This window comes from Trichomycterus rosablanca, chromosome 11, assembly GCF_030014385.1.
Source record: "Trichomycterus rosablanca isolate fTriRos1 chromosome 11, fTriRos1.hap1, whole genome shotgun sequence".
NCBI lineage: Eukaryota > Metazoa > Chordata > Actinopteri > Siluriformes > Trichomycteridae > Trichomycterus > Trichomycterus rosablanca.
The window spans coordinates 24,038,672-24,066,478 of record NC_085998.1 but is presented as its reverse complement, the minus strand read 5'-3'; the positions used below and the strand labels follow the sequence as shown (position 1 = coordinate 24,066,478).

Here is a 27,807-nt window from a genome sequence, read left to right as displayed (position 1 = left end):
GTAGGTGATGCAAGTTGACATGCCTGGCTGATGTCACTAGTCCAGGCTGACTTCTCTTGCCGTGAGGAAGCCACTAGAATTATGGTAAAGGATTGGCTGTCTTTAGGCTCCACCACTATTTTGAAGTCCAGGTGCTCCATGTCTTGTCCACTCTTGTCTGACTTTGCTGAAGAGAAGATTGAAATGATTGATTATTCTTAGTTGGCATCAACTTATAATTGCAGGGATGTAGTGGCTTTTTTTATAACCAGGAAGTCTGCAGTTATTGATAATAAAATATGGTCAAATACTGAAACATATCTGATACTCTAATGATGTAATATATACACTGATCAGGCGTAACATTATGACCACCTTCCTAATATTGTGTTGGTCCCCCTTTTGCTGCCAAAACAGCCCTGCAACTGCGATGCACTGTGTATTCTGACATCTTTCTATCAGAACCAGCAATAACTTCTTCAGCAATTTGAGCTACAGTAGCTCGTCTGTTGGATCAGACAACATAGGCCAGCCTTCGCTCCCCACGTGCATCAATGAGCCTTGGTCGCCCATGACCCTGTCGCCAGTTTACCACTGTTCCTTCCTTGGACCACTTTTGATAGATACTGACCACTGCAGACCGGGAACACCCCACAAGAGCTGCAGTTTTGGAGATGCTCTGACCCAGTCGTCTAGCCATCTTAATTTTGCCCTTGCTCAAATCCTTACGCTTGCCCACTTGTCCTGCTTCTAACACATCAACTTTGAGGATAAAATGTTCATTGCTGCCTAATATATCCCACCCAGTAACAGGTGCTGTGATGAAGAGATATGCAGTGTTATTCACTGCACCTGTCAGTGGTCATAATTTTATGCCTGGTCAATGTATAAACAAATTGTGCCTAAACAAATAATACATTTAGGGCACCCCACAGCGTCTTAACTGGCAAATCTGGACACTACTTCAAAACATTGACTACTTCAAAACATTCATTTTCTTGTTTTTGAACTATTCTGTTGTTAATGTACTTTTGTGTTTGGCTCAAGATATAATTGTATCTTTCATCAACTTTTAAGCACTAGGTAACATATTTCTACCCTAACATTCTCCAGCAACCGTTATTTTAAATTAAATGTTTTCTAATCTCTTTAGGACCCAAAACCATTATGTTCCCTTCCTTATGGTTGAAATAAACATTTGGTGCCCAAATATGTTATGCATTTTTCACAAAAACCTTTTGGTATCATTTATTCACAGAATGTCCTTTAGTTCTCAGTACTTTAGCTGTAATCCTTGGGTTCTTTTTCAATTTAGCCATATATTTTGTTTATGGTGGTGTATGAAGGCAGTAAATCTTGGAAGAAAAGAAACACTAGTCTTTGTCTACACTTCTTAAATTATTTCTTTATTTGGAAGATCTAACTTTGATGACAACCAGATAACCCTTTTGCTAGAGGTGAATGTTTTCATTTTCCATTTCTACCAATTAATCTGCATTTAATCACCAATAATGATGAAGTGAAATGATGTTTTTAAGTATTTAAAAACCTAATTGAAAATAAAAATCTAAAATACTTTGTAGAAGCAACTTATAGAGAAAACAATTACAGTTGAAAGTCTTCTTAGATACATGTCTACAAGCTTTGCACACCTAGATTTGAGGGGTTTATCTCATTATTTGTGGTAAATACTTTTAAGCACCGTCAGATTGGATGTTGTTTGTTGGTAAACAACCATCTTACAGGCTTCTCCACAAATGTTTGATGGGGTTTAAAGTCTGGGCTTTGGGTTCTGGTTTTCTTTAAGGATGTTTCTGTATTTGGCTGCATTCATCTCTAAATTCTTAACAGTCTTCCTGTCCCTAGCACTAAGAACATCTCACAGCACGGTGGTCCCACAGCCATGTTATTCTGTAGGGTTTGTATTCACCTGATGATGTGCAGTGCCTGCTTTCTGCCAGACATCATGCTTGCTCTTGTATTAAATTTTATTTAGTATCAATATATATATATATATATATATATATATACAGTGTATCACAAAAGTGAGTACACCCCTCACATTTCTGCAGATATTTAAGTATATCTTTTCATGGGACAACACTGACAAAATGACACTTTGACACAATGAAAAGTAGTCTGTGTGCAGCTTATATAACAGTGTAAATTTATTCTTCCCTCAAAATAACTCAATATACAGCCATTAACGTCTAAACCACCGGCAACAAAAGTGAGTACACCCCTAAGGGAAAGTTCCTGAAGTGTCAATATTTTGTGTGGCCATCATTATTTCCCAGAACTGCCTTAACTCTCCTGGGCATGGAGTTTACCAGAGCTTCACAGGTTGCCACTGGAATGCTTTTCCACTCCTCCATGACGACATCACGGAGCTGGCGGATATTCGAGACTTTGCGCTCCTCCACCTTCCGCTTGAGGATGCCCCAAAGATGTTCTATTGGGTTTAGGTCTGGAGACATGCTTGGCCAGTCCATCACCTTTACCCTCAGCCTCTTCAATAAAGCAGTGGTCGTCTTAGAGGTGTGTTTGGGGTCATTATCATGCTGGAACACTGCCCTGTGACCCAGTTTCCGGAGGGAGGGGATCATGCTCTGCTTCAGTATTTCACAGTACATATTGGAGTTCATGTGTCCCTCAATGAAATGTAACTCCCCAACACCTGCTGCACTCATGCAGCCCCAGACCATGGCATTCCCACCACCATGCTTGACTGTAGGCATGACACACTTATCTTTGTACTCCTCACCTGATTGCCGCCACACATGCTTGAGACCATCTGAACCAAACAAATTAATCTTGGTCTCATCAGACCATAGGACATGGTTCCAGTAATCCATGTCCTTTGTTGACATGTCTTCAGCAAACTGTTTGCGGGCTTTCTTGTAGAGACTTCAGAAGAGGCTTCCATCTGGGGTGACAGCCATGCAGACCAATTTGATGTAGTGTGCGGCGTATGGTCTGAGCACTGACAGGCTGACCCCCCAGCTTTTCAATCTCTGCAGCAATGCTGACAGCACTCCTGCGCCTATCTTTCAAAGACAGCAGTTGGATGTGACGCTGAGCACGTGCACTCAGCTTCTTTGGACGACCAACGCGAGGTCTGTTCTGAGTGGACCCTGCTCTTTTAAAACGCTGGATGATCTTGGCCACTGTGCTGCAGCTCAGTTTCAGGGTGTTGGCAATCTTGTTGTAGCCTTGGCCATCTTCATGTAGCGCAACAATTCGTCTTTTAAGATCCTCAGAGAGTTCTTTGCCATAAGGTGCCATGTTGGAACTTTCAGTGACCAGTATGAGAGAGTGTGAGAGCTGTACTACTAAATTGAACACACCTGCTCCGTATGCACACCTGAGACCTAGTAACACTAACGAGTCACATGACATTTTGGAGGGAAAATGACAAGCAGTGCTCAATTTGGACATTTAGGGGTGTAGTCTCTTAGGGGTGTACTCACTTTTGTTGCCAGTGGTTTAGACATTAATGGCTGTATATTGAGTTATTTTGAGGGAAGAATAAATTTACACTGTTATATAAGCTGCACACAGACTACTTTTCATTGTGTCAAAGTGTCATTTTGTCAGTGTTGTCCAATGAAAAGATATACTTAAATATCTGCAGAAATGTGAGGGGTGTACTCACTTTTGTGATACACTGTATATATATATACGTATATGGCCATTACATAAAGGAATCACTTGTGAACGTAGGGTAAATTATTACTATTATTTAAATTTTAGATAAATTCTTCTTCATCATCATCTTCTTTTTCTACTTTTTTCTTTTTCTTCTTCTTAATATCTTTATTAAATAAGGGCATCAGTTATCTGGTCAAAATACTTTAAAATGAAACTACTTCACTACTTTAACATCAAATAAATATGAAATAGTAATAATTCTGAATTTTGATTGCTCAGATATAGTAATTAATTTAAAAAGAAGATACACATAGTGCAATACATAAACAAATTTGATTACAGACCACAGACAATGCCTTGACTTTCTGACAATGTAGTGTAAATTGTGAGCTCTTATAAACCCAGGTGTGTGCTCTATAAACACTGAAAAAACAAGTTAAATTGCAACAAGTGAACCACAGCTAAGAACGAGATAGATCTCAAGGATAATTAAGGCAAGCAAAAAGTGTCAGTTGATTTCATTCAAAATTAAATCCACAACACCATAAACTGCACAAAATTCAAAAGGTCTGAATTCACATTATGTCTTATTTCCTGCAGTGGTAAATTGACATAAAAGGATACTTACCCTCATCATCTGTGCTCTCTGGGTCCTCAATCAGAGTGCAGTCAATAAGCGACACCACTCCATTCTGTTGACCAGAGATACAGAGAAACATTTACTAAATCAGCTGCTATCAAATAATCAATATAGACAACACACAACAGTCATTACTGAAAGAATAGCTTTGCCCCTGAATTTCCCCAAAGGGTAAGAGACAATATGGGGTTACTGAGCGTCATAAAATTACTGCTGGTCGAAAAAAAAAATTCCCTCAGCCCAACAAACCATTTTATTAACCATTTTATTAATTATTTTGTTAATTAACTGCTTTAAATTATTTTTGACCATTCAAATTTTAATACCACAAACAAAACACGGAAATGTGTTTTTGTTTATATTAATAGTGGAAATTATTGTTAATTAAAAAAAATTTTTTCCAGTGATTAAGCAATCATTTAATCCTTATCAGGGTTTGCCCATACAGGATGGCAAATCATTACAGGTTATTGAACACTAACCCACCCACCTACTTACCTCTCTTACTACTCACTCACTCACTCACTCATAGTTCACTTACTAAATGCTTTAGGGTGAATGGCAACCAAAAGACATCCACAAAGGGATTTGGCAAACCACACACCAGGGGTCAAGACTAAACTCCAGGTCTTCTGGACCCTGACACATTGTGACACCAACAATACCTATTGTATCTTGAAGAAATTTTCCTCTAACTCTAATTCTAAAATGGTTTAGTTGGTAAGTAAAATGCAAATAAAATCAGAAAACAGTGATTTGTGAACTTTTCTGTGGTAAATATTACATTTAAAGAGCAAAAAAGCCATTTAAAATTAACTCTGTTAAAATTACATAACTGTTTTGGAATATTTAACAGGTGATGATCGGGTAAAAGTAACATTAACCAAAGAGGCAGCCATTTATGAGCAAGGATGGATTAAAGTTTGTACTTTGTGTACAACTGTCACGCTTGGAGCCTCAGGGTGATCCTGTGCTCCAGTGTGCCACGCCCTTCTCTCCCCAGTCTCCAGCCAGCCTCCCTCTCCTGATTGGTTAGCTGGGGCTAATTAGCCCCAGCTGCTACTATTTAGGAGAGGCTCAGGGAAAGGCTGGTTGGAGATTATTGAGGGTAACTCTGTCTGTTTGCTCTGGTGACTGTTTGCTCCTTGCTCCTTGCTCCTTGCTCCTTGCTCCTTGCTCCTTGCTCCTTGCTCCTTGCTCCTTGCCGTTTCATCCGGTCTGTTTAGCCTGTCCGTTAGCCTGTTTAGTCTGTTTGGTCTGTTTAGTCTGTTTAGTCCTGTTTAGTCTTTGTTTAGCCTGTCCGTTAACCTGTTTAGTCTGTTTAGCCAGTTAGTCTGTTTAGTCCTGTTTAGTCTGTTTAGTCCTGTTCTGTCTGTTTAGTCCTGTCCTGTCTGTTTAGTCTGTTTAACCTGTTTAGTCTGTTTAGCCTGTGTAGCTTTGTTAGCCTGTTTAGTTTAGTCACTGTTCAGCCCCTGTCTGTTAGCTTAGTCCTTGTTTGTTAGCCTGTGTGTATTAGCCTGTCCGTTAGCCTGTTTAGTCTGTTTAGTTCTGTTTAGTCTGTTTAGTCCTTAATCCTGTTAGTCTGTTTAGCCTGTTAGTCTGTTTAGTCTGTTAGTCTGTTTAGTCCTGTCCAGTCGGTTTAGTCCTGTTAGTCTGTTTAATCCTGTTAGTCTGTTTAGCCTGTTAGTCTGTTTAGTCCTGTCCAGTCTGTTTAGTCCTGTTAGTCTGTTTAATCCTGTTGGTCTGTTTAGCCTGTTAGTCTGTTTAGTCCTGTTAGTCTGTTTAGTCCTGTTTAGTCTTTGTTTAGCCTTGTTAGCTTTGTTAGTCCTCTTAGCGTGGTATGTCCTGTCTTTTGTTATATTAAATCTGTTGTTTACACATCTCTGCGTTTGTGTCCGCCCCTCCTGTCCGTCTAGCCCACATATCGTTACAACAACTGCCAGAGTTAATAGTCTAATAGTTAAAACAACTTTTCTCAGTGCATGATTGCAAGGAATTTATGCAGTCTATAACATTATATAGTCTATAAAAAAAATTCAGAGTCTGGATCATTCTCTGTGCATCAAGAGCAAGGCCAAAAACATTGTAAATAATACAATGACAGGGTTTTGGAAATAATAAAAATAATTTAAAATTAAGCACTCTTATTACTGCATCTACAAATTCAAGACTCTACAATGCAACGCAAAAGCCATATATCAACAACAACCCGGCCAACATCTCTGAACTCAAATTCATCTGAGATGAATTGATACAAAGTAGAAATGAGTGCTGTGGTTATATTTTTGAGCCAAAGAGGAAAATGACCAACCATACAGTAATGTTACCAGTGCAAAGTCCAACACCAAAGTTTTTAATGTTGTGGGCTGTATTAGTGCAAGTGACATGAGTAGCTTGCACATTTGTGAAAACATCAATGATGCTAAAGGGTTCATACCAATTTTGAAGTTACTATGTTGACATATTGACAAGGTCATTTTTAATGAAGTCCTTTTCTTATTTTAACAAGACAATGTCAAGCCATATTCTGTATGTGTTACAACAGTGTGGCATTGCAGTAAAAGAGTCTTTTTTTTAAAGATTTTTTTTATTATCAAGGCAATTTATGACAACAGTTAAAGTGTTATATCAATCAAAATTCAAATTAACCCCCTTTTACAATTAAAATAACTGGTGTCCCTATTTTAAAAAGTGTAGCAGCCAGCAAATTTAGAATAAGCATATACAGTACAGTGTATGCAAAAGCAAATAACTGTTTACTTGAAAAATTAAATATTTTGTATTTTTTTTGTTAGGTATAGGTCAAAAAGGATTTGCATAGTAATAACTCACCTTGGTGAGGTGCAGCTTTCCCCCAGAACCCCTGGTACAGATGATCAGGTGCTTGGAGAAAAGAAAACATTGTCTCTCGCCCTCCTTCTTTAGAGACAAGGAGCCCAGGCGGCCACGGGTGATCTTTCCTTTCTCACTCATTGGTACCTGAATAAGTGATCCTGGACAAAAAGGTACAAGTATAGATTTGAAGTTCAAGGGAAAATATTATTTTACATTACAGGTTCAAGCCAGAAGAGCAGGAAAAGGCACTGATTTGTATGAGATGTATTAGCAAGCTGCATGTAATATAACAATACCAGGTTGGGGCGGCATGGTGGCTATGTAAGTAGCACTGTCGCCTCACAAAAAAAGATCCTGGGTTTGATCCCCAGGTGGGGTGGTCTGGGTCCTTTTGTGTGGAGTTTGCATGTTCTCCCCGTGTCTGCGTGGGTTTTCTCCGGGAGCTCCGGTTTCCTCCCACAGTCCAAAGACATGCAAGTGAGGTGAATTGGAGATACAACATTGTCCATGACTGTGTTTGACATTACAACTTGTAAACTGATGAATCTTATCTCTTGTAATGAATAACTACCTCTCCTGTCATGATGTAACCGAAGTGTGTAAAACGATGTTAAAATTCTATTAAATAAATAAATAAATAAATAAATAATAAACAATACCAGGCCTGATCAATTTTGTGATTGATTGAATAGTTGGATTTGGTGTGAAAATTCACCATGTCTATTCTGTGCCTCCAGTACACACTTATCTTTAGAGACCGGCGAGTGCAGCCAATCTTTCAGGTTAATTGTCTCCTTCATAAAATTTGGGGAAAAAAAGAATGTAATAAGGGAGAAATGTGTGACAATGCCTTTACATGTTTACATGCAAAGATTTGCAAAGACTGAGTATTCATATGTACAGTTGTGGCAAAAAGTTTTGAGACTGACACAAATTTGCTTCTTCAGTTGTTATGGTGGAAATATTCATGAACTCTAGTTTCTAATGAAGAGTGATCAATTGAATTGCAATTAATTGCAAAGTCATTCCTCGCCATGAAAAATCACAAAAACCCATTTCCACTGCATTTCAGCCCTGCCACAAAAACACCTGCTAACATCATTTTAGTTATGTTGGCTCAGGAGAAAGCTTTAACCAGGCAAGGCAACTGATATCACTCGCTAATTGAATTAGAAGACCAGACTGGCTGTTTTAACTTTAGCTTAAAATCATTGTCCTCTTCTGTTAACCATGGTTACATCAAAGGAAACACATGCAGCCATCATTGCTTTGAATCAAAAGAGCTTCACAGGCAAGGACATTGCACCTAAATCAACCATTTATTGGTTTATCATGAACTTCAAGGAGAGACATTCAACTGCTGTGAAGAAGGCTACAGGGTGCCCAAGAAAGTCCAGCAAGTGCCAGGACCAAGATCTAAAAACAGTGAATCTGAAAACTTTGTGAAAACCAAAATTTGTGTCTTTCTCAAAACTTTTGGCCACAACTGTACACTTTACTTAACAATCTAATGAAAATCTCAGTTTACATGCACACTACTAGTAATCTGATCCAAAATAACGTGAGTACCAATTAGTGTTCATGTTGCCATGACAACAACCATCACATGAATCCAGTGAAAATAAGAGGAGCATCATGTTATGTAGGTTTTCAGTTGGTGTGTTTGTTTAAATTGCTTTAAAATTATGACTCAGGAAAATGTACTTCACAATCACTTATTAAAGAAGTGGCAAGAGAAAGATGTCCTGGGAATGAAGTGTACAGTAAAAACTGGTGGGAGAAAGTCATACTGAAGAAAAATACAGATTTTGAGTGGATTTTTCCACTATGACGCAAATGCACATTTTCAGAACGTACATGGCTAATGTGAGGTGACAACACTAGAACAGAGGATTAGAAAGGTGAAAGGTATCTGAAATCTAGGACTCATACGAGTTTTGAGAAGGTATGTGTGTGTGTGTGTGTGTGTGTTTTCAATTGAATATTACCTTGTCTGACAAAAGTCTGGCTGGTGTCCAGGAGAATTTCACATCCCTCCACAATCATACGCTCAATAGCAAGGTTCTTCCTAATGTTCTCTGTCTCACTCACCTCATCATGCATGATTCTATGATTAAGGTATTGATTAACACAACTTTAGGTATTATGCTATTAAAATAACAAATTATAGTAAAATATTATTAAAGGAAAGTTACTTAAATTAAGAAAGTGTTGCTGCCATAATTTTGGCATCTTTAGTATCTTACTTTTTATTGTGAGAGCCATAATTTACATTCACATATTCTCATTGAATAATTAAATAGCAGACAAATGTTAAAATCTATAAGAATAATTGTGATTGAATGTTGGTAGCATGTTGGCCAGACAGGCCGGTTTAGGTATGCCAGAAACTGTTGATTGTTTTCACACTCAACTGTCTCCAGAGTTTACACAAAATGGCGCTGAAATAACAATTAAAACATCAGTAAAGCATGTAGAAAAGAGGTCAAAGATTATTGCTAGACTAGTTTGAGCTGACAGAAAGGCTACGCTAACATAAATAACCACACTTAGTCACAACCAAGTATATATACCTTTATGGCCACAATAGTCTTACATCTTATAATGGCTATTGTCAGAATGACATGTGCTACAACACAAAGCACAAGTAAGGGTAAACTGGTTCCAGGAACATGACAATGTCACATCCATATGTACAGGAAGAATTCGCCAGGGAGAGTGAAAAAAACTGAGAATGGAAATATTGGAAATGTGAGGCTGCACACTAAGCAAATAAGAACTGTTTTGTTCCAGATACCATATAGTGTACAAAGTTGAATTTCAACTGTCAAGGCTACTATTTCGAGCATACTTATAGCATGTTGTGTGTGGACTGAGACATAACCCCCCAAACAGTAGCAGTGTTTGTGTCTCTGTGTGCAGACCAATAAAGCAAGTTTTGTATATTATACCAAAAATATTTTATTGAGTTGTTGTATACATTATGTACAACATTATAATTTACTGATTTTTTTTACTATTTTATTTATGCATTAGTTTGCCAGTTGTGCCAATTAGTATTCCACAGCAGGGGACCCTGATCATGTTTGAGGAGGGTATATTTGCCTGACACATGCATGCACAGTCCACCGACCCCGATCGTTCATCCTTTTCTGGATCTGCTAGTCTCTAGCAAAGAGAGTAACGCACTGATCTTTGGGTTCCTTTATTTTTGTACAGGCACTTCAGGCTAATAACCAGGGTCCTTACACAGCATTGAAAACCCCACCCCCTTTTTTTAGTCCAGTCTTTTCCCACTCAGCAGACTACTGGCCAATTTTGTCTGCTGCAGGCACTGCCAATTGTGTCTGCCAGGGGTTTCCATCCAACCTTTAGCAGAGCTGAGATTGAAACTCAGAGATTATCCTGCTGCGCCACCTGAGTGCCCTGCCCTTGTCGTTTAAGAATTTGATATAAATTGCTATAACTTACCCAACAGTTATTTTAACACACGTTGCTGTGCTGTTTACAGAGATTCAGGCAGCAACTTAAATGCACAATTATTCAAAAATATTGTTATACCTAACTGTAATTCAAGATGGTCACATGCCTTTTTGAAAGTTTTTTTTACAGCAGAAAGTCATAGATTTGTTGGTAACATTATGGCCAAGCAATTATTGTGTGTTTGCGTTTCATTGCTTCACCAATTTTAGATTCAGTTGGCAGCCACCAAAACCTTCTCCTGCGGGCCTGGTCAAATTTGCAACAAACGTGTCATGCAGTCATTTTAACGTGGACTAAAATATCAAAGGAATGTTTCCAAAACAAGAATTGAGGCTGTTCTAAAAGTAATTCTTTTTACCTATTATTCTAAGTTTCATATAGTCATGGTAACGTGAAATTAAATGGCTTACAGTTAAGGAGCTTCAATAGTGGTGTTAGGTTGTGAATATCAATTTAGTTTTCTCAGATATATATGGTAAGAAAAATGTGCCAGCACTGTGATTTATATCTTGTTGCTAGTGCTGAAGGTGCAGTGTACCTGGAAAGCTCCTCCAGCTTGGATTTAGCATAATCCAGACTATTCCTCTCCACATGCTCATGAGGGGTGTGTGCCAGTAGCTCATGGAGAGTCAGAATGTAACGTGGAATCTGCATGAAAAAAGCACAACAAAGTAAGATGACTGTGTATGTGTGAGCTTAGGTTGGTAAAGGACAGTCATTTGGTGGTAAAGGACATTTGTTTTTTGCCAAATAACACAATATACACAGTGTAGGTAAAACAGTACAATAAATAAAGGACCTTCACTAAATACAATAGACTTTCTCTAACCTAAACAAGTGTGGCCTTACAACAGCCTTACAACAAAAAGTGAACCTTGTAACAGTTGCATTTATTAGCATAAATGTTTTACTTATGTATCAAAATACAAAACCTCTAGTGAATCAGCTTTTAAAAAGTGCACACTTCACCAGAAAATGTCACTAACCAGAATGTGAGCCTTACAAATGACTACTTGAAAGTGGCTCTCATAAAACCACAGCACGCCATAAAAAGAAATCTAAATAACAACAATTTGACTAAAGAGAGTTTACTCTAAACTGTTTGAAACTGTTATCTTCTTGTTTGTAATGTATGTTTCCTTCCATTTTGTTTAATGTGTGTTTTTTCTAATATTTCTAAAAATATTACTAGTATTACATGAACTACTAGGACTACAACCAGTAGTCTATACTACTACTACAGCACATATAAAACTGCTAAAACAACAACTACTACATTTCCATTTTCAGCATTTAGCAAATGCTTTTATCCAATCATGTGACTGTATACTGTCTAAGCAATTGAGGGTTAAGGGCCTTGCTCAAGGGCCCAACAGTGGCAACCTGGCAGTGGTGGAGCTTGAACCAGCAACCTTTCGATTACTAGTCCAGTACCTTAACCACTAGGCTACAACTGCCCCCCAGACATAGCAAATTTACATTTACATTTTTGGCACTTAGCAGACACTTTTATCCAAAGCAACTTACAGTATTGTGACAGTATACTGTCTAAGCAATTGAGGGTTATAGTCCTTGCTCAAGGGCCCAACAGTGGCAACCTGGCAGCGGTGGGGCTTGAACCAACGACCTTTTGATAACTAATACAGTACCTTAACCGCTAGGCTACAACTGCACTACTACTACTAAGACTACCACTATTAATAATAATTACAACAAATAAAAATATATAGTTTGCCTCTCATTTCTAAAAACTTTTAAGAATGTACTATGACAATTTGGATAAAATGTATATTTTGGTATTTTGGTAAATATTAGTAATTGAGAAACATGGCAAAAAATACAGAGCCCTACATGCTGAGAAAATAATATACTTTTATAACCTTTTTATAACCTACAAACTATTTAAATACATTGATGGTTTGCTGCCCTGATGCCTCTTTAAGTAAGCTTTAGCTTGTTCAGAATACTGCAGCATTTTACCAATAAAAGATTATATTACTGTGGTTCCACTTTAAGCTGGTCTCATAAAGCAGTTTAACTCAACTAGAGGACGTTATTCACTTTATATTGGGCCTGTAGTTAATTCCTGTAGTCCCTGTAGTTAATCCCTTAGATCATTTTTAAATATAGATAATTTCATAAAAACAGTTTATTACAGATAATTAACTTTAAATAAGGTTCAAGTTTGGCTTCAAAATGAAATATGTTATAAAGGAAAATATGATGCTTTTCATTACTGAACTTAGAACAAAAGTGATAAAGGACTAATGAGAGTCCGAGATACTTGGATAGTTACCTGGAACATGGGATATGTGAGAAAAGTCTCCAAAGTACGCTCCTCGCAGTCAGGCTTGGACTCATACTGCTTGAGCAGCTTGTCAAAATCACGATTCTGCTTGCAGTGGGCCAGGATCTGTAAGCTGTACTGATGATTGCGAACAAACTCTTGGTAGATGTTTAGCATAGGCAGCAGAATGTCAAAAAGGTCAGCTGGTAGCCAAGGATTAAACAGCATAAAATAACAATTAAAGAACAGGCACATTCAACTGTACCAATAAATGAAGCTTATCTAAAATGTAACTGAGTTTAAGAAGTTGCCAGATCTTACCCAAGACTAATGTTGGCCAACTCGCTATCCGTGCTTTTAGGCCTTGGTAGAATATCTGGTGTAAAAACATGATGGTTTCACTGCAAAAGAACACAAATCAAACTCTAAAATCACTGTTTTAAATGGCATTTTGCAAGGCAGAATCTTGGTCAGGTCCAGGCAGTAGTTTACAAAATGGCTCGCAAAGGTGACCAGCTAATACTTATCATACAACCCACCAGAGTTGTACAACCCACCTACTTTCATCTTTAAATTGCACTATCATTTTTCTTGAAGCAGAATGTGGACCTTCTCCAACACTAAGCACCTTATTGAGGTGGGTTAAGATTCAATGTCATGAATCACAATACTTTTAGCTACAACTGTGTCAAAAGACTAAAGAATGCTACAGGAAAGATTAGGACAGAGTATTTTATCTTCATTGGTCAAAAAAGTGGTTTTCAGAGATGAGCCACTGGAGCTAGAGAGCAGTCCAGCATAATCCACAATTTTTTTGACACAAACAGATGCCAATAAAATGGTGCCTTAGCCAGTGTTTTCCTGTCATGCGTTAAAGTGTTTGCTGTTGGAATTGGACCGCGTGCAACCCTGACCATTATCAAGGGGTTAATGAAATGAAAATGAAATGAAAAATTTAACACTATATAGTGCATTTTCTGTGCCATAGAAATAGTTTGACTGCATCTTTTAAAGTACATAAAATAAGGGTCTCCTGTCAAGGTTGGAAAACCAAACTGTCACCCTATGTAAGAAAGAAATTTGTCTAGATTTTCAGGTATAATCCAAGAACCACCAAAAAAGATCTGCCATGGATTGAAAGCTGCTTAAACATGAGTGACAATCTCAAAATACCTTTGCATTGCTTTCTGCAACAAAGAAACCTTCGCTTCTGCCTTTATTGTGTCAAAAGCAAATTTCAGTCAAGCATTAAGGTGGTGATTCTGGAGCAGGTACTTCTCACACAACAGTCCCTAAGCCTATGTGGATGTTTGTTTCAATGTGGACAATGTCACATTTGTTGTTGGTATAAGGTGAGGTTTAGCTTTACTTTCTGACCTTGACAACAGACCACTGTTCTCTGTAATTAGTGCAATTAGTCCTATTTTTAGTCTCACAAAATCATTAGATATTGTCTTTTCACACCACCATTAATAAATATCTATATTTGTTGATGTATTTTTTAGAACTTCATATATTACCAAACTAATAATCAAAGTTGACGTATGTTTAAAAAGTTTATAATTAATAACAGCTGCTAATTAGATGCTAACATTAATCATAACTTCTGTATTAAACACAAATATGCATATGTATTAGCTATAAATTAATCACCCATTACACACTCCACAGTCTTCCATAATTGTAAAGTGTTATTTTGTCTGTTTGATGCAGGTTAAAGTACCTGTTAAGGAAAATGCTGCTGACATCATCATGTGTGATGGGTGGCTTTTTGGAGCTGGCAGCCATGCGAAGCGGTCGAAGAAAATTGTTGACAAGTATGTGAAGCTGCTGAACGTATTCTGCCTCAGCCTCCAGCATGCTAAACACCACCTGGTTTCTTTTCCTCATGCTCTCAGCGTGTGGTGAGCGGATATAGTCCTGAATTATAGTCTTCCACTTCCGCCGGCACATCCAACCTCGCAAGAAGCTCTGTACCTAAAGGGATGGTTTAATGTAACAAAAGTTAGCATTTTTCTATAAACGTAAAAATCCATTCCTCCTTAATGTTCCACCTAAATGAGGAATGCTAATGCATGGGAAAAATACACTCTTACCTTTTTTATTTTCTTGATTTCAGAGTCATCCTCACTGGGGGCTGTAGTGGGGTTGGACTGGATCTTCTCATTATCTTTAAGCAGTCCAGCAATCTGCAAGAGAAAACCACGTTGACTCCTATTTTATTTTAACAGGTTACATTATAGCCTTTTAAAATATCTAAATTATGAACAAAACTAAATAGTTCACAATATGACCAAAAGTATGTGGACATTTTTCCTAATTACTCACTTGGTGTTTGTTTTACCCACACTTGGGTAATGATCACCTACTGTATATAACATAAATAATATGCTTTTATATTCTTTTCTGTTTCAGCATGGCTGTAACCCTGTACACAAAGTAAGGTCCTTGATTTAACCAGTTTTCTGTGGAGAAATTTCATAGATCCTCACAAAACCCAGAACTTAATCCCACTGAACACCTGTGGGGTGAATTAGAACAGCGATTGCGAGCAAGGAATTCCCATCCAACATCAGTGTCTTTAAATGTCCTTGAAAAGCTCATCAATCTGCCAATATTAGGCCTTTAAGCAAGGCCCATAAACCTTAGTTATCTAGATTCCCTGCCTTAAATTTGTCTCAAAATAATAACCATTGCATTTAGGAAATGCTGTTAGCATACGGCGTTAGAATTACATGCATGCTGTCTAGCAGCTGTCCACCTGTAAATTTGCTCTGATTCAATGTATAATATACTACCATCTAGTATATATATACAGTGTATCACAAAAGTAAGTACACCCCTCACATTTCTGCAGATATTTAAGTATATCTTTTCATGGGACAACACTGACAAAATGACACTTTGACACAATGAAAAGTAGTCTGTGTGCAGCTTATATAACAGTGTAAATTTATTCTTCCCTCAAAATAACTCAATATACAGCCATTAATGTCTAAACCACCGGCAACAAAAGTGAGTACACCCCTTAGTGAAAGTTCCTGAAGTGTCAATATTTTGTGTGGCCACCATTATTTCCCAGAACTGCCTTAACTCTCCTGGGCATGGAGTTTACCAGAGCTTCACAGGTTGCCACTGGAATGCTTTTCCACTCCTCCATGACGACATCACGGAGCTGGCGGATATTCGAGACTTTGCGCTCCTCCACCTTCCGCTTGAGGATGCCCCAAAGATGTTCTATTGGGTTTAGGTCTGGAGACATGCTTGGCCAGTCCATCACCTTTACCCTCAGCCTCTTCAATAAAGCAGTGGTCGTCTTAGAGGTGTGTTTGGGGTCATTATCATGCTGGAACACTGCCCTGCGACCCAGTTTCCGGAGGGAGGGGATCATGCTCTGCTTCAGTATTTCACAGTACATATTGGAGTTCATGTGTCCCTCAATGAAATGTAACTCCCCAACACCTGCTGCACTCATGCAGCCCCAGACCATGGCATTCCCACCACCATGCTTGACTGTAGGCATGACACACTTATCTTTGTACTCCTCACCTGATTGCCGCCACACATGCTTGAGACCATCTGAACCAAACAAATTAATCTTGGTCTCATCAGACCATAGGACATGGTTCCAGTAATCCATGTCCTTTGTTGACATGTCTTCAGCAAACTGTTTGCGGGCTTTCTTGTGTAGAGACTTCAGAAGAGGCTTCCTTCTGGGGTGACAGCCATGCAGACCAATTTGATGTAGTGTGCGGCGTATGGTCTGAGCACTGACAGGCTGACCCCCCACCTTTTCAATCTCTGCAGCACTCCTGCGCCTATCTTTCAAAGACAGCAGTTGGATGTGACGCTGAGCACGTGCACTCAGCTTCTTTGGACGACCAACGCGAGGTCTGTTCTGAGTGGACCCTGCTCTTTTAAAACGCTGGATGATCTTGGCCACTGTGCTGCAGCTCAGTTTCAGGGTGTTGGCAATCTTCTTGTAGCCTTGGCCATCTTCATGTAGTGCAACAATTCGTCTTTTAAGATCCTCAGAGAGTTCTTTGCCATGAGGTGCCATGTTGGAACTTTCAGTGACCAGTATGAGAGAGTGTGAGAGCTGTACTACTAAATTGAACACACCTGCTCCCTATGCACACCTGAGACCTAGTAACACTAACGAGTCACATGACATTTTGGTGGGAAAATGACAAGCAGTGCTCAATTTGGACATTTAGGGGTGTAGTCTCTTAGAGGTGCACACAGACTACTTTTCATTGTGTCAAAGTGTCATTTTGTCAGTGTTGTCCCATGAAAAGATATACTTAAATATCTGCAGAAATGTGAGGGGTGTACTCACTTTTGTGATACACTGTATATATATACGTATATTAGAGACGGATGAGTACCGATACTAGTATCGGGTATTAGCCCGATACCGCGCTCATTAACTTGTACTCGTACTCGCAAACGAGGCTCCGATACTAAACATCCGATACCTTGTGCCTAGTGCACGTTGCTGCGTTAACGCAGGGATTTTCAACCTGTGGGGCGCGAGTGCCTGACCGGGGGGCGTGACATTACGAGATTTTTTTACTTCTAAAACTAAAGCAATTCATTTTTCACCCACGGGAGACAGATTGAATTATTCTCACTGACCACGCTCACACGCACGTTTAATGTTATCTAGTTCCGTTTGAAAAAAACCGGATAACCGGTTACAAAAGCAGCGACCGCTGTTATAGGACGTGTTTGTGTTCAATACTCTGTTCACAGTGTCGATACAAGTGATTCAGGAGTCGACTCATTTTAAGCTTCTTTTCTCAGTCATCTCTCCGTGTTTACTGTTATAATGAATGTTGCGGTTGTAAATAAACACCAACTACTACAGAACATTTTGTGTGACTCGCTTACATTATAAAGCTCAGGCTTAATTATACTGGTTATTACCACAGAGCGGGAGCCGACTCAGAGTCGTTTACGATTTACCGAGGTGAACCACGAATGTATGTGCTGATAGAATCGGCTCAGATGGGATTCCTTTTAAGCTGTATTATCCTTTTAAAGTAAATATTTCAATCAGCAGAATCGCATCGCATGTATGATGTGCACAATGTTAATTACGTGCGTTTATTAATGAACGTTAACGTTAGCTTGTCAGAAGCTTTCTCAATGATGTCTGTGCGGTGTTTTTTTTTTTTTTTTACAATTAGTGATGGCAACCCAAGCAACTGTTCCACTGGACTATTTTACACTAAAAACTACACTATTCCATAATGCTCCAGATAGCATCATTCTAAATAGGTATAGGTATCGGCGAGTACAAAAATACATGTACTTGTACTCGTACTCGGTTGGGAAAAAATGGTATTGATGCATCCCTAATATATATATATACCACCTTCCTAATGTTGTGTTGGTTCCCCTTTTGCTGCCACAACAGCCCTGACCCATCGAGGCATGGACTTTACTCGACCCCCGAAGGTGTGCTATGGTATCTGGCACCAAGATGTTAGCAGCAGATCCTTAAACTCCTGTAAGTTGTGAGGTGGGGCCTTCATGGAACGAACTTGTTTGTCCAGCACATCCCACAGATGCTCGATTGGATTGAGATCTGGAGAATTTGGAGGCCAAGTCAACACCTCAAACTCGTTGTTGTGCTCCTCAAACCATTCCTGAACCATTTTTGCTTTGTGGCTGGGCGCATTATCCTGCTGAAAGAGGCCACAGCCATCAGGGAATACTGTTTCCATAAAAAGTGTACATAGTCTGCAACAATGCTTAGGTAGGTGGTACATGTCAAAGTAACATCCACATGGATGGCAGGACCCAAGGTTTCCATCACAGTGCCTTCGCCGGCTAGCCTTCTTCCCATAGTGCATCCTGGTACCATGTGTTCCCCAGGTAAGCGATGCACACGCACCCAACCATCCATGTGATGTAAATGAAAACGTGATTCATCAGACCAGGCCACCTTCTTCCATTGCTGCATGGTGCAGTTCCGATGCTCACGTGCCCATTGTTGGCGCTTTTGGCAGTGAACAGGGGTCAGCATGGGCACCCTGACTGGTCTGCGGCTATGCAGCCCCATACACAACAAACTGCAATGCACTGTGTATTCTGACACCTTTCTATCAGAACCAGCATTATCTTCTTCAGCAATTTGAGCTACAGTAGCTCTTCTGTTGGATCGGACCACACAGGCCAGCCTTCGCTCTCACGTGCATCAATGAGCCTTGGCCACCCATGACCCTGTCGCCAATATACTTGGACCACTTTTGATAGATACTGACCACTGCAAACCGGCAACACCCCACAAGAGCTGCAGTTTTGGAGATGCTCTGACCCAGTCGTCTAGCCATCACAATTTGGCCCTTGTTGAACTCGCTTAAATCCTTACACTTGTCAATTTTTCCTGCTAACACATCAACTTTGAGGATAAAATGTCACTTGCTGCCTAATATATCCCACCCACTAACAGGTGCCGTGATGAAGAGATAATCAGTGTTGTTATTCACTTGGCGGTCATAATGTTATGCCTTGTCGGTATACAGTGGGGTCAAAAAGTATTTAGTCAGCCACTGATTGTGCAAGTTCTCCTACTTAGAAAGATGAGAGAGGTCTGTATCCAGGAAATCACATTGTAGGATTTTTAAAGAATTTATTCGTAAATTATGGTGGAAAATAAGCATTTGGTCAATAACAAACAAGCAAGATTTCTGGCTCTCACAGACCTGTAACTTCTTCTTTAAGAAGCTCTTCTGTCCTCCACTCGTTACCTGTATTAATGGCACCTGTTTGACCTCGTTATCTGTATAAAAGACACCTGTCTACAGCCTCAAACAGTCAGACTCCAAACTCAACCATGGCCAAGACCAAAGAGCTGTCGAAGGACACCAGGAAGAAAATTGTAGACCTGCACCAGGCTGGGAAGAGTGAATCTACAATAGGCAAGCAGGTTGGTGTGAATAAATCAACTGTGGGAACAATTGAAGAAAATGGAAGACATACAAGACCATTGATAATCTCCCTTGGGGTCAAGATCTCATCCCGTGGGGTCAAAATTATCATGAGAACGGTGAGCAAAAATCCCAGAACAACACAGAGGGACCTGATGAATGGCCTGCAAAGAGCTGGGACCAAAGTAACAAAGGCTACCATCAGTAAACACACTACGCCGAGAGGGACTCAAATCCTGCAGTGCCAGGCGTGTCCCCCTGCTTAAGCCAGTACATGTCCAGGCCCGTCTGAAGTTTGCCAGAGAGCATATGGATGATCCAGAAGAGGATTGGGAGAATATCATGTGGTCAGATGAAACCAAAATGGAACTTTTTGGTAAAAACTCAACTCGTCGTGTTTGGAGGAAGAAGAAAAACCCAAGAACACCATACCTACTGTGAAGCATGGGGGTGGAAACATCATGCTCTGGGGCTGTTTTTCTGCAAAGGGGACAGGGCGACTAATCCGTGTTAAGGGAAGAATGAATGAGGCCATGTATCGTGAGATTTTAAGCCAAAACCTCCTTCCATCAGTGAGAGCATTGAAGATGGAACGTGGCTGGGTCTTCCAGCATGACAATGATCCAAACACACTGCTCGGGCAACGAAGGAGTGGCTCCGTAAAAAGCATTTCAAGGTCCTGGAGTGGCCTAGCCAGTCTCCAGACCTCAACCCCATAGAAAATTTGTGGAGGGAGTTGAAAGTCCATGTTGCCCAGCGACAGCCCCAAAACATCACTGCTCTAGAGGAGATCTGCATGGAGGAATGGGCCAAAATACCAGCTACAGTGTGTGCAAACCTGGTGAAGACATACAGGAAACGTTTGACCTCTGTCATTGCCAACAAAGGTTATGTTACAAAGTATTGAGTTGAACTTTTGTTATTGACCAAATACTTATTTTCCACAATAATTTACAAATAAATTCTTTAAAAATCCTACAATGTGATTTCCTGGATTTATTTTTCTCCTTTTGTCTCTCATAGTTGAAGTGTACCTATGATGAAAATTACAGACCTTTCTTATCTTTCTAAGTAGGAGAACCTGCACAATCAGTGGCTGACTAAATACTTTTTGGCCCCACTGTATATATACAGTGTATCACAAAAGTGAGTACACCCCTCACATTTCTGCAGATATTTAAGTATATCTTTTCATGGGACAACACTGACAAAATGACACTTTGACACAATGAAAAGTAGTCTGTGTGTAGCTTAAATAACAGTGTAAATTTATTCTTCCCTCAAAATAACTCAATATACAGCCATTAATGTCTAAACCACCGGCAACAAAAGTGAGTACACCCCTTAGTGAAAGTTCCTGAAGTGTCAATATTTTGTGTGGCCACCATTATTTCCCAGAACTGCCTTAACTCTCCTGGGCATGGAGTTTACCAGAGCTTCACAGGTTGCCACTGGAATGCTTTTCCACTCCTCCATGACGACATCACGGAGCTGGCAGATATTCGAGACTTTGCACTCCTCCACCTTCCGCTTGAGGATGCCCCAAAGATGTTCTATTGGGTTTAGGTCTGGAGACATGCTTGGCCAGTCCATCACCTTTACCCTCAGCCTCTTCAATAAAGCAGTGGTCGTCTTAGAGGTGTGTTTGGGGTCATTATCATGCTGGAACACTGCCCTGCGACCCAGTTTCCGGAGGGAGGGGATCATGCTCTGCTTCAGTATTTCACAGTACATATTGGAGTTCATGTGTCCCTCAATGAAATGTAACTCCCCAACACCTGCTGCACTCATGAAGCCCCAGACCATGGCATTCCCACCACCATGCTTGACTGTAGGCATGACACACTTATCTTTGTACTCCTCACCTGATTGCCGCCACACATGCTTGAGACCATCTGAACCAAACAAATTAATCTTGGTCTCATCAGACCATAGGACATGGTTCCAGTAATCCATGTCCTTTGTTGACATGTCTTCAGCAAACTGTTTGCGGGCTTTCTTGTGTAGAGACTTCAGAAGAGGCTTCCTTCTGGGGTGACAGCCATGCAGACCAATTTGATGTAGTGTGCGGCGTATGGTCTGAGCACTGACAGGCTGACCTCCCGCCTTTTCAATCTCTGCAGCAATGCTGACAGCACTCCTGCGCCTATCTTTCAAAGACAGCAGTTGCATGTGACGCTGAGCACGTGCACTCAGCTTCTTTGGACGACCAACGCGAGGTCTGTTCTGAGTGGACCCTGCTCTTTTAAAACGCTGGATGATCTTGGCCACTGTGCTGCAGCTCAGTTTCAGGGTGTTGGCAATCTTCTTGTAGCCTTGGCCATCTTCATGTAGCGCAACAATTCGTCTTTGAAGATCCTCAGAGAGTTCTTTGCCATGAGGTGCCATGTTGGAACTTTCAGTGACCAGTGTGAGAGAGTGTGAGAGCTGTACTACTAAATTGAACACACCTGCTCCCTATGCACACCTGAGACCTAGTAACACTAACAAGTCACATGACATTTTGGAGGGAAAATGACAGGCAGTGCTTAATTTGGACATTTAGGGGTGTAGTCTCTTAGGGGTGTACTCACTTTTGTTGCCGGTGGTTTAGACATTAATGGCTGTATATTGAGTTATCTTGAGGGAAGAATAAATTTACACTGTTATATAAGCTGCACACAGACTACTTTTCATTGTGTCAAAGTGTCATTTTGTCAGTGTTGTCCCATGAAAAGATATACTTAAATATCTGCAGAAATGTGAGGGGTGTACTCACTTTTGTGATACACTGTATATATATATAAATATATATATATTAGGGCTGTCGAAGTTAACGCGATAATAACGCATTAACGCTCAATTTAAGGCGATTAAAAAAAATAGTGCCGTTAACGCAAATTCTATTTGGCCCTGCGAGTCATCCAGACATCCAAAGTTGTAAAAACTCATTTCCGGGAGGTACCCAGAAGATTACACACACACACACACACACACACACACACACACACCCCGGACACGCCCCCTCCCCGGGACCACAAAAAAAATTTAGGTTCCCTACATGGTGCACTAGATATTATTTTAGATATGAATTCATGTTCCCTACTTAGTGCACTAGACGGTATATTAAACTATTGTTTCATGTTCCCTACACAGTGCGCTACATTGTATATTAGATAACGGATTTAATACGCAACTGGGGAAAAAAGTCTGTGTCGCCTGCGCGTGTGTGTGCGCTCTCTTCGGTGCTCGTTCTAGATTCCGGGAGATTTTATCTGATTTGTGGGCATCAGGGAGTCGCTATGTATATGCGGGAGACTCCCAGAACTTCCGGAAGACTTGTAATGTCTGTATATATACGAAGTCAAGGGTCTCTGCTGGATAGTATTACTGCCTAGTATGTGAGTGAATAAAACTCCCTTACAGTTTTCTCTTGTCCCAGCAGTTTTTAATATCAGTACATTTAGCATAAAATGTGTTCACCTTTTTAATTGTAACATTTCACTTAAAAATCCTTGTTTTCTATAACATTTACACAGATTTTTAAAAAATGCGATTAATCGCGATTAAAATTTTTAATCGTTTGACAGCCCTAATATATATATATATATATATATATACAGTGTATCACAAAAGTGAGTACACCCCTCACATTTCTGCAAATATTTTATAATATCTTTTCATGGGACAACACTATAGAAATAAAACTTGGATATAACTTAGAGTAGTCAGTGTACAACTTGTATAGCAGTGTAGATTTACTGTCTTCTGAAAATAACTCAACACACAGCCATTAATGTCTAAATGGCTGGCAACATAAGTGAGTACACCCCACAGTGAACATGTCCAAATTGTGCCCAAAGTGTCAATATTTTGTGTGACCACCATTATTATCCAGCACTGCCTTAACCCTCCTGGGCATGGAATTCACCAGAGCTGCACAGGTTGCTACTGGAATCCTCTTCCACTCCTCCATGATGACATCACGGAGCTGGTGGATGTTAGACACCTTGAACTCCTCCACCTTCCACTTGAGGATGCGCCACAAGTGCTCAATTGGGTTTAGTCCATCACCTTTACCTTCAGCTTCCTCAGCAAGGCAGTTGTCATCTTGGAGGTTGTGTTTGGGGTCGTTATCCTGTTGGAAAACTGCCATGAGGCCCAGTTTTCGAAGGGAGGGGATCATGCTCTGTTTCAGAATGTCACAGTACATGTTGGAATTCATGTTTCCCTCAATGAACTGCAGCTCCCCAGTGCCAGCAACACTCATGCAGCCCAAGACCATGATGCTACCACCACCATGCTTGACTGTAGGCAAGATACAGTTGTCTTGGTACTTCTCACCAGGGCGCCGCCACACATGCTGGACACCATCTGAGCCAAACAAGTTTATCTTGGTCTCGTCAGACCACAGGACATTCCAGTAATCCATGTTCTTGGACTGCTTGTCTTCAGCGAACTGTTTGCGGGCTTTCTTGTGCGTCAGCTTCCTTCTGGGATGACGACCATGCAGACCGAGTTGATGCAGTGTGCGGCGTATGGTCTGAGCACTGACAGGCTGACCTCCCACGTCTTCAACCTCTGCAGCAATGCTGGCAGCACTCATGTGTCTATTTTTTAAAGCCAACCTCTGGATATGACGCCAAACACGTGGACTCAACTTCTTTGGTCGACCCTGGCGAAGTCTGTTCCGAGTGGAACCTGTCCTGGAAAACCGCTGTATGACCTTGGCCACCATGCTGTAGCTCAGTTTCAGGGTGTTAGCAATCTTCTTATAGCCCAGGCCATCTTTGTGGAGAGCAACAATTCTATTTCTCACATCCTCAGAGAGTTCTTTGCCATGAGGTGCCATGTTGAATATCCAGTGGCCAGTATGAGAGAATTGTACCCAAAACACCAAATTTAACAACCCTGCTCCCCATTTACACCTGGGACCTTGACACATGACACCAGGGAGGGACAACAACACATTTGGGCACAATTTGGACATGTTCACTGTGGGGTGTACTCACTTATGTTGACAGCTATTTAGACATTAATGGCTGTGTGTTGAGTTATTTTCAGAAGACAGTAAATCTACACTGCTATACAAGTTGTACACTGACTACTCTAAGTTATATCCAAGTTTCATGTCTATAGTGTTGTCCCATGAAAAGATATAATTTGCAGAAATGTGAGGGGTGTACTCACTTTTGTGATACACTGTATATATGCTGTATATACTGTATACCGACCAGGCATAACATTATGTATATATACTGTATATGCACACACACTGATCTGCCATAACAATAAAACCACCTCCTTGTTTCTGCACACACTGTCCATTTTATCAGCTCCACTTACCACATAGAAGCACTTTGTAGTTCTACAATTACTGACTGTAGTCCATCTATTTCTCTACATACCTTTTTAGCCTGCTTTCACCCTGTTCTTCAATGGTCAGGACCCCCACAGGACCACCACAGAGCAAGTATTATTTAGATGGTTGAAAGCAGGTTAAAAAGATATGCAGAGAAACAGACAGACTACAGGCAGTAATTGTAGAACTACAAAGTGCTTCTATATGGTAAGTGGAGCTGATCGAATAGACAGTGAGCGTAGAAACAAGGAGGTGGTTTTAATGTTATGGCTGATCAGTGTATATATATCATAATGTATGCTACATAATATATACATTAGCATATTTGTATTTTACAACAGAATAACGTAACTGTAACTTGAGTGTAATAAGGCTAATGACTGATTCAAATAAGGGTAGAATATTGTAGACACTACGTAGAGCCGTGCCAGACCAGATATTGTCTTGCTGCATGGATGTCCAGCTACAACAATTAATGTGTTATGAGGCCACGCACATTTGAAGACAAGCACTGCAATCACACAAAGGGTGGGGGATGCCTGATGCTGTCTGATGTTGAGAGCTCCTATTTACAATTGCATGAACAGAAGGAGTTGATTATCATGTTGCAGAGCTGGGATGCGACATGCACAAAAGAGCAGGCTCTATGCATATTCAGCAATCTATTCATGCAGCACACCACATTTGCACTTTAAAGTAAGCTGACTATTTGATCTGACTGACAACGAATACGACAGGCATCAGAGATCTATTGAAGGGCTTTTCTGTAAAAGAAAAGATGCAATAAAGGGCATAAAGTAGTCTAATGATGGCTGGATGATTCAAATGCTTCTATAGCCACCATTTTATCTGATGAAGGACCACTTACTCAGGAAATATTTTGTCTTTAAGAAATATAGAAAACTGAGTTGTGTCATGCCAAGTAAATTTGCTTACACATATTACATGCAAAATTTGTTTAGCATATGACAAGCCTGTTATTGCACTTTAAATGAACTGTACCTCTGATTTTAAGCGTTCAATCTCAATCTCCCCATCCTCTATCTGTTGTCGAAGTTGCTTAGCAACTGTTTTCTCAGTCTCCACAATTTGGAGTAGATGTAGATACTTTTGCATAAGAGTCTCATGCTCTGTGGCCAGGTTTCTGTAACTGCATGTACACAGAAAAGAACAAATTTTTTTATTATTTTTTTACATCAATAGAAAATGTACATCTGAAATCACATACTATTATTTAGTTGTATTGTGGTATAATGATTTGTGACATATTCACTTTGCTAACAGAGTGTGGTTGTAAATGCACACACAACATACCACATTTGAATGGCACAAAACATTTTATAATCAAATTTTATTTATTGTTTTAAATAAAAAGATGCAATAAAATGGGCACAAGATAGTCTAATGACGGCTGGATGATGCAAATGTTTCTATAGACACCATTTGATCAATGAAGGACCACTTTAGGATTGGGATGCCATTGGTAAGCATGAATCTTTCAATACAACAGCAAATTAAACATGGTTTAAATTACTAAGACATGGATACATTGGTATCCTCAGTTCCCAAATAATTCAAAAGTGTAATTAATAAAAAAAAAAAAGTGTTGTATCACAGGAGTAAATATGCCTCTGTTTGCTTTTTACGTGTTTCAGCCATCAATTTTAAATTTGTTTATTTGTTAATTTACAAAATACAATTAAGTCGGACAGTAAAAACACTTTTGACAACTAAAGGTTTAAAAGAATGAACAAATCACAGATTCTCTTATTAACTGCATTTTACAAAATATCCCAACTTGGATTTTGTAGTTCTCTTTTGAGGAAAGTAATATATTTTCCATTCTGAGGCATTTTGTGTAATGTGCTCTTCTAAATGCTTATTATTTCATTACCTGCAAATAACTTAAATTGTCAAAGTGTATAGCATCAGTATCATTCTAAAGGTAACCTGGCAGGCAGGATAATGAATTTAGCTGCAGATACTGACAATTTAGCACACCTAATTTATTGATTAAATTACTTGTTTTAAATGAGTGAAATTAGTCATGGTGTAAGATTTAATAAATAATGGCAAGCTGAATAGAACAGTGATATTTTTGTAACAAAACTCTGCATTTGTACAGCTAATCTGTACACAAACATACAGTACATATTAAATGGGTGAAACTCATTACGTTAAAGACATTAAAAGTAACTGATAACAGCCCCAAACTGTCTAAACTAGCTAGACAATGTAACATTACAGTTAGCTAAATTCATAGTCAGCCACCCGTCCTAAAAATGAATTAAAAAAGTTGGGCGGCAAGGTGCTGTTAGATGGGCAGTACGATATAGGGGTAGTTGCTAAAGTGCTCTTAGGCAATTGCTATGGTAACGGGTTGACTGCTAAGGTGTAGTTATGCGGTTGATAAGTTGTACTGGGGTTACTAAGCTGTTGCTAAGTGGTTGCTAAGGTGTTGCAATGGTTGCTAAGGTGTTTCAGTTTTTTTTATGCATTTACCTCCCAATTTAGCGCACTCAATTTTGTCTTCCGTTGCTGAAAGATACCAGATCGCATCCAAGGAGAGCACGTCGCTGTACATGCCTCTTCCGACACGTGCACAGCCCTCCTCTTCTCGCCCCTACATTCTGCACAGGCGTCTCTTCCGCCA

General features: G+C 39.8%; 1 protein-coding gene across 1 annotated transcript in view; it reads right to left on the bottom strand.

The window, feature by feature from the left end:
• Positions 1–27,807, bottom strand: part of rasgrf1 (Ras protein specific guanine nucleotide releasing factor 1) — a 104,896-nt gene that overhangs the window by 24,670 nt on the left and 52,419 nt on the right. Inside the window, exons 3-12 of the mRNA XM_063005312.1 lie at positions 26,157–26,304; positions 14,972–15,064; positions 14,599–14,852; positions 13,197–13,276; positions 12,885–13,078; positions 11,127–11,236; positions 9,094–9,212; positions 7,103–7,263; positions 4,259–4,322; positions 24–166 (exon numbers count right to left, since the gene is read on the bottom strand). Of these exons, the coding sequence (XP_062861382.1) occupies positions 24–166; positions 4,259–4,322; positions 7,103–7,263; positions 9,094–9,212; positions 11,127–11,236; positions 12,885–13,078; positions 13,197–13,276; positions 14,599–14,852; positions 14,972–15,064; positions 26,157–26,304 (1,366 nt within the window). The remainder of the gene's footprint in view (positions 1–23; positions 167–4,258; positions 4,323–7,102; positions 7,264–9,093; positions 9,213–11,126; positions 11,237–12,884; positions 13,079–13,196; positions 13,277–14,598; positions 14,853–14,971; positions 15,065–26,156; positions 26,305–27,807) is intronic.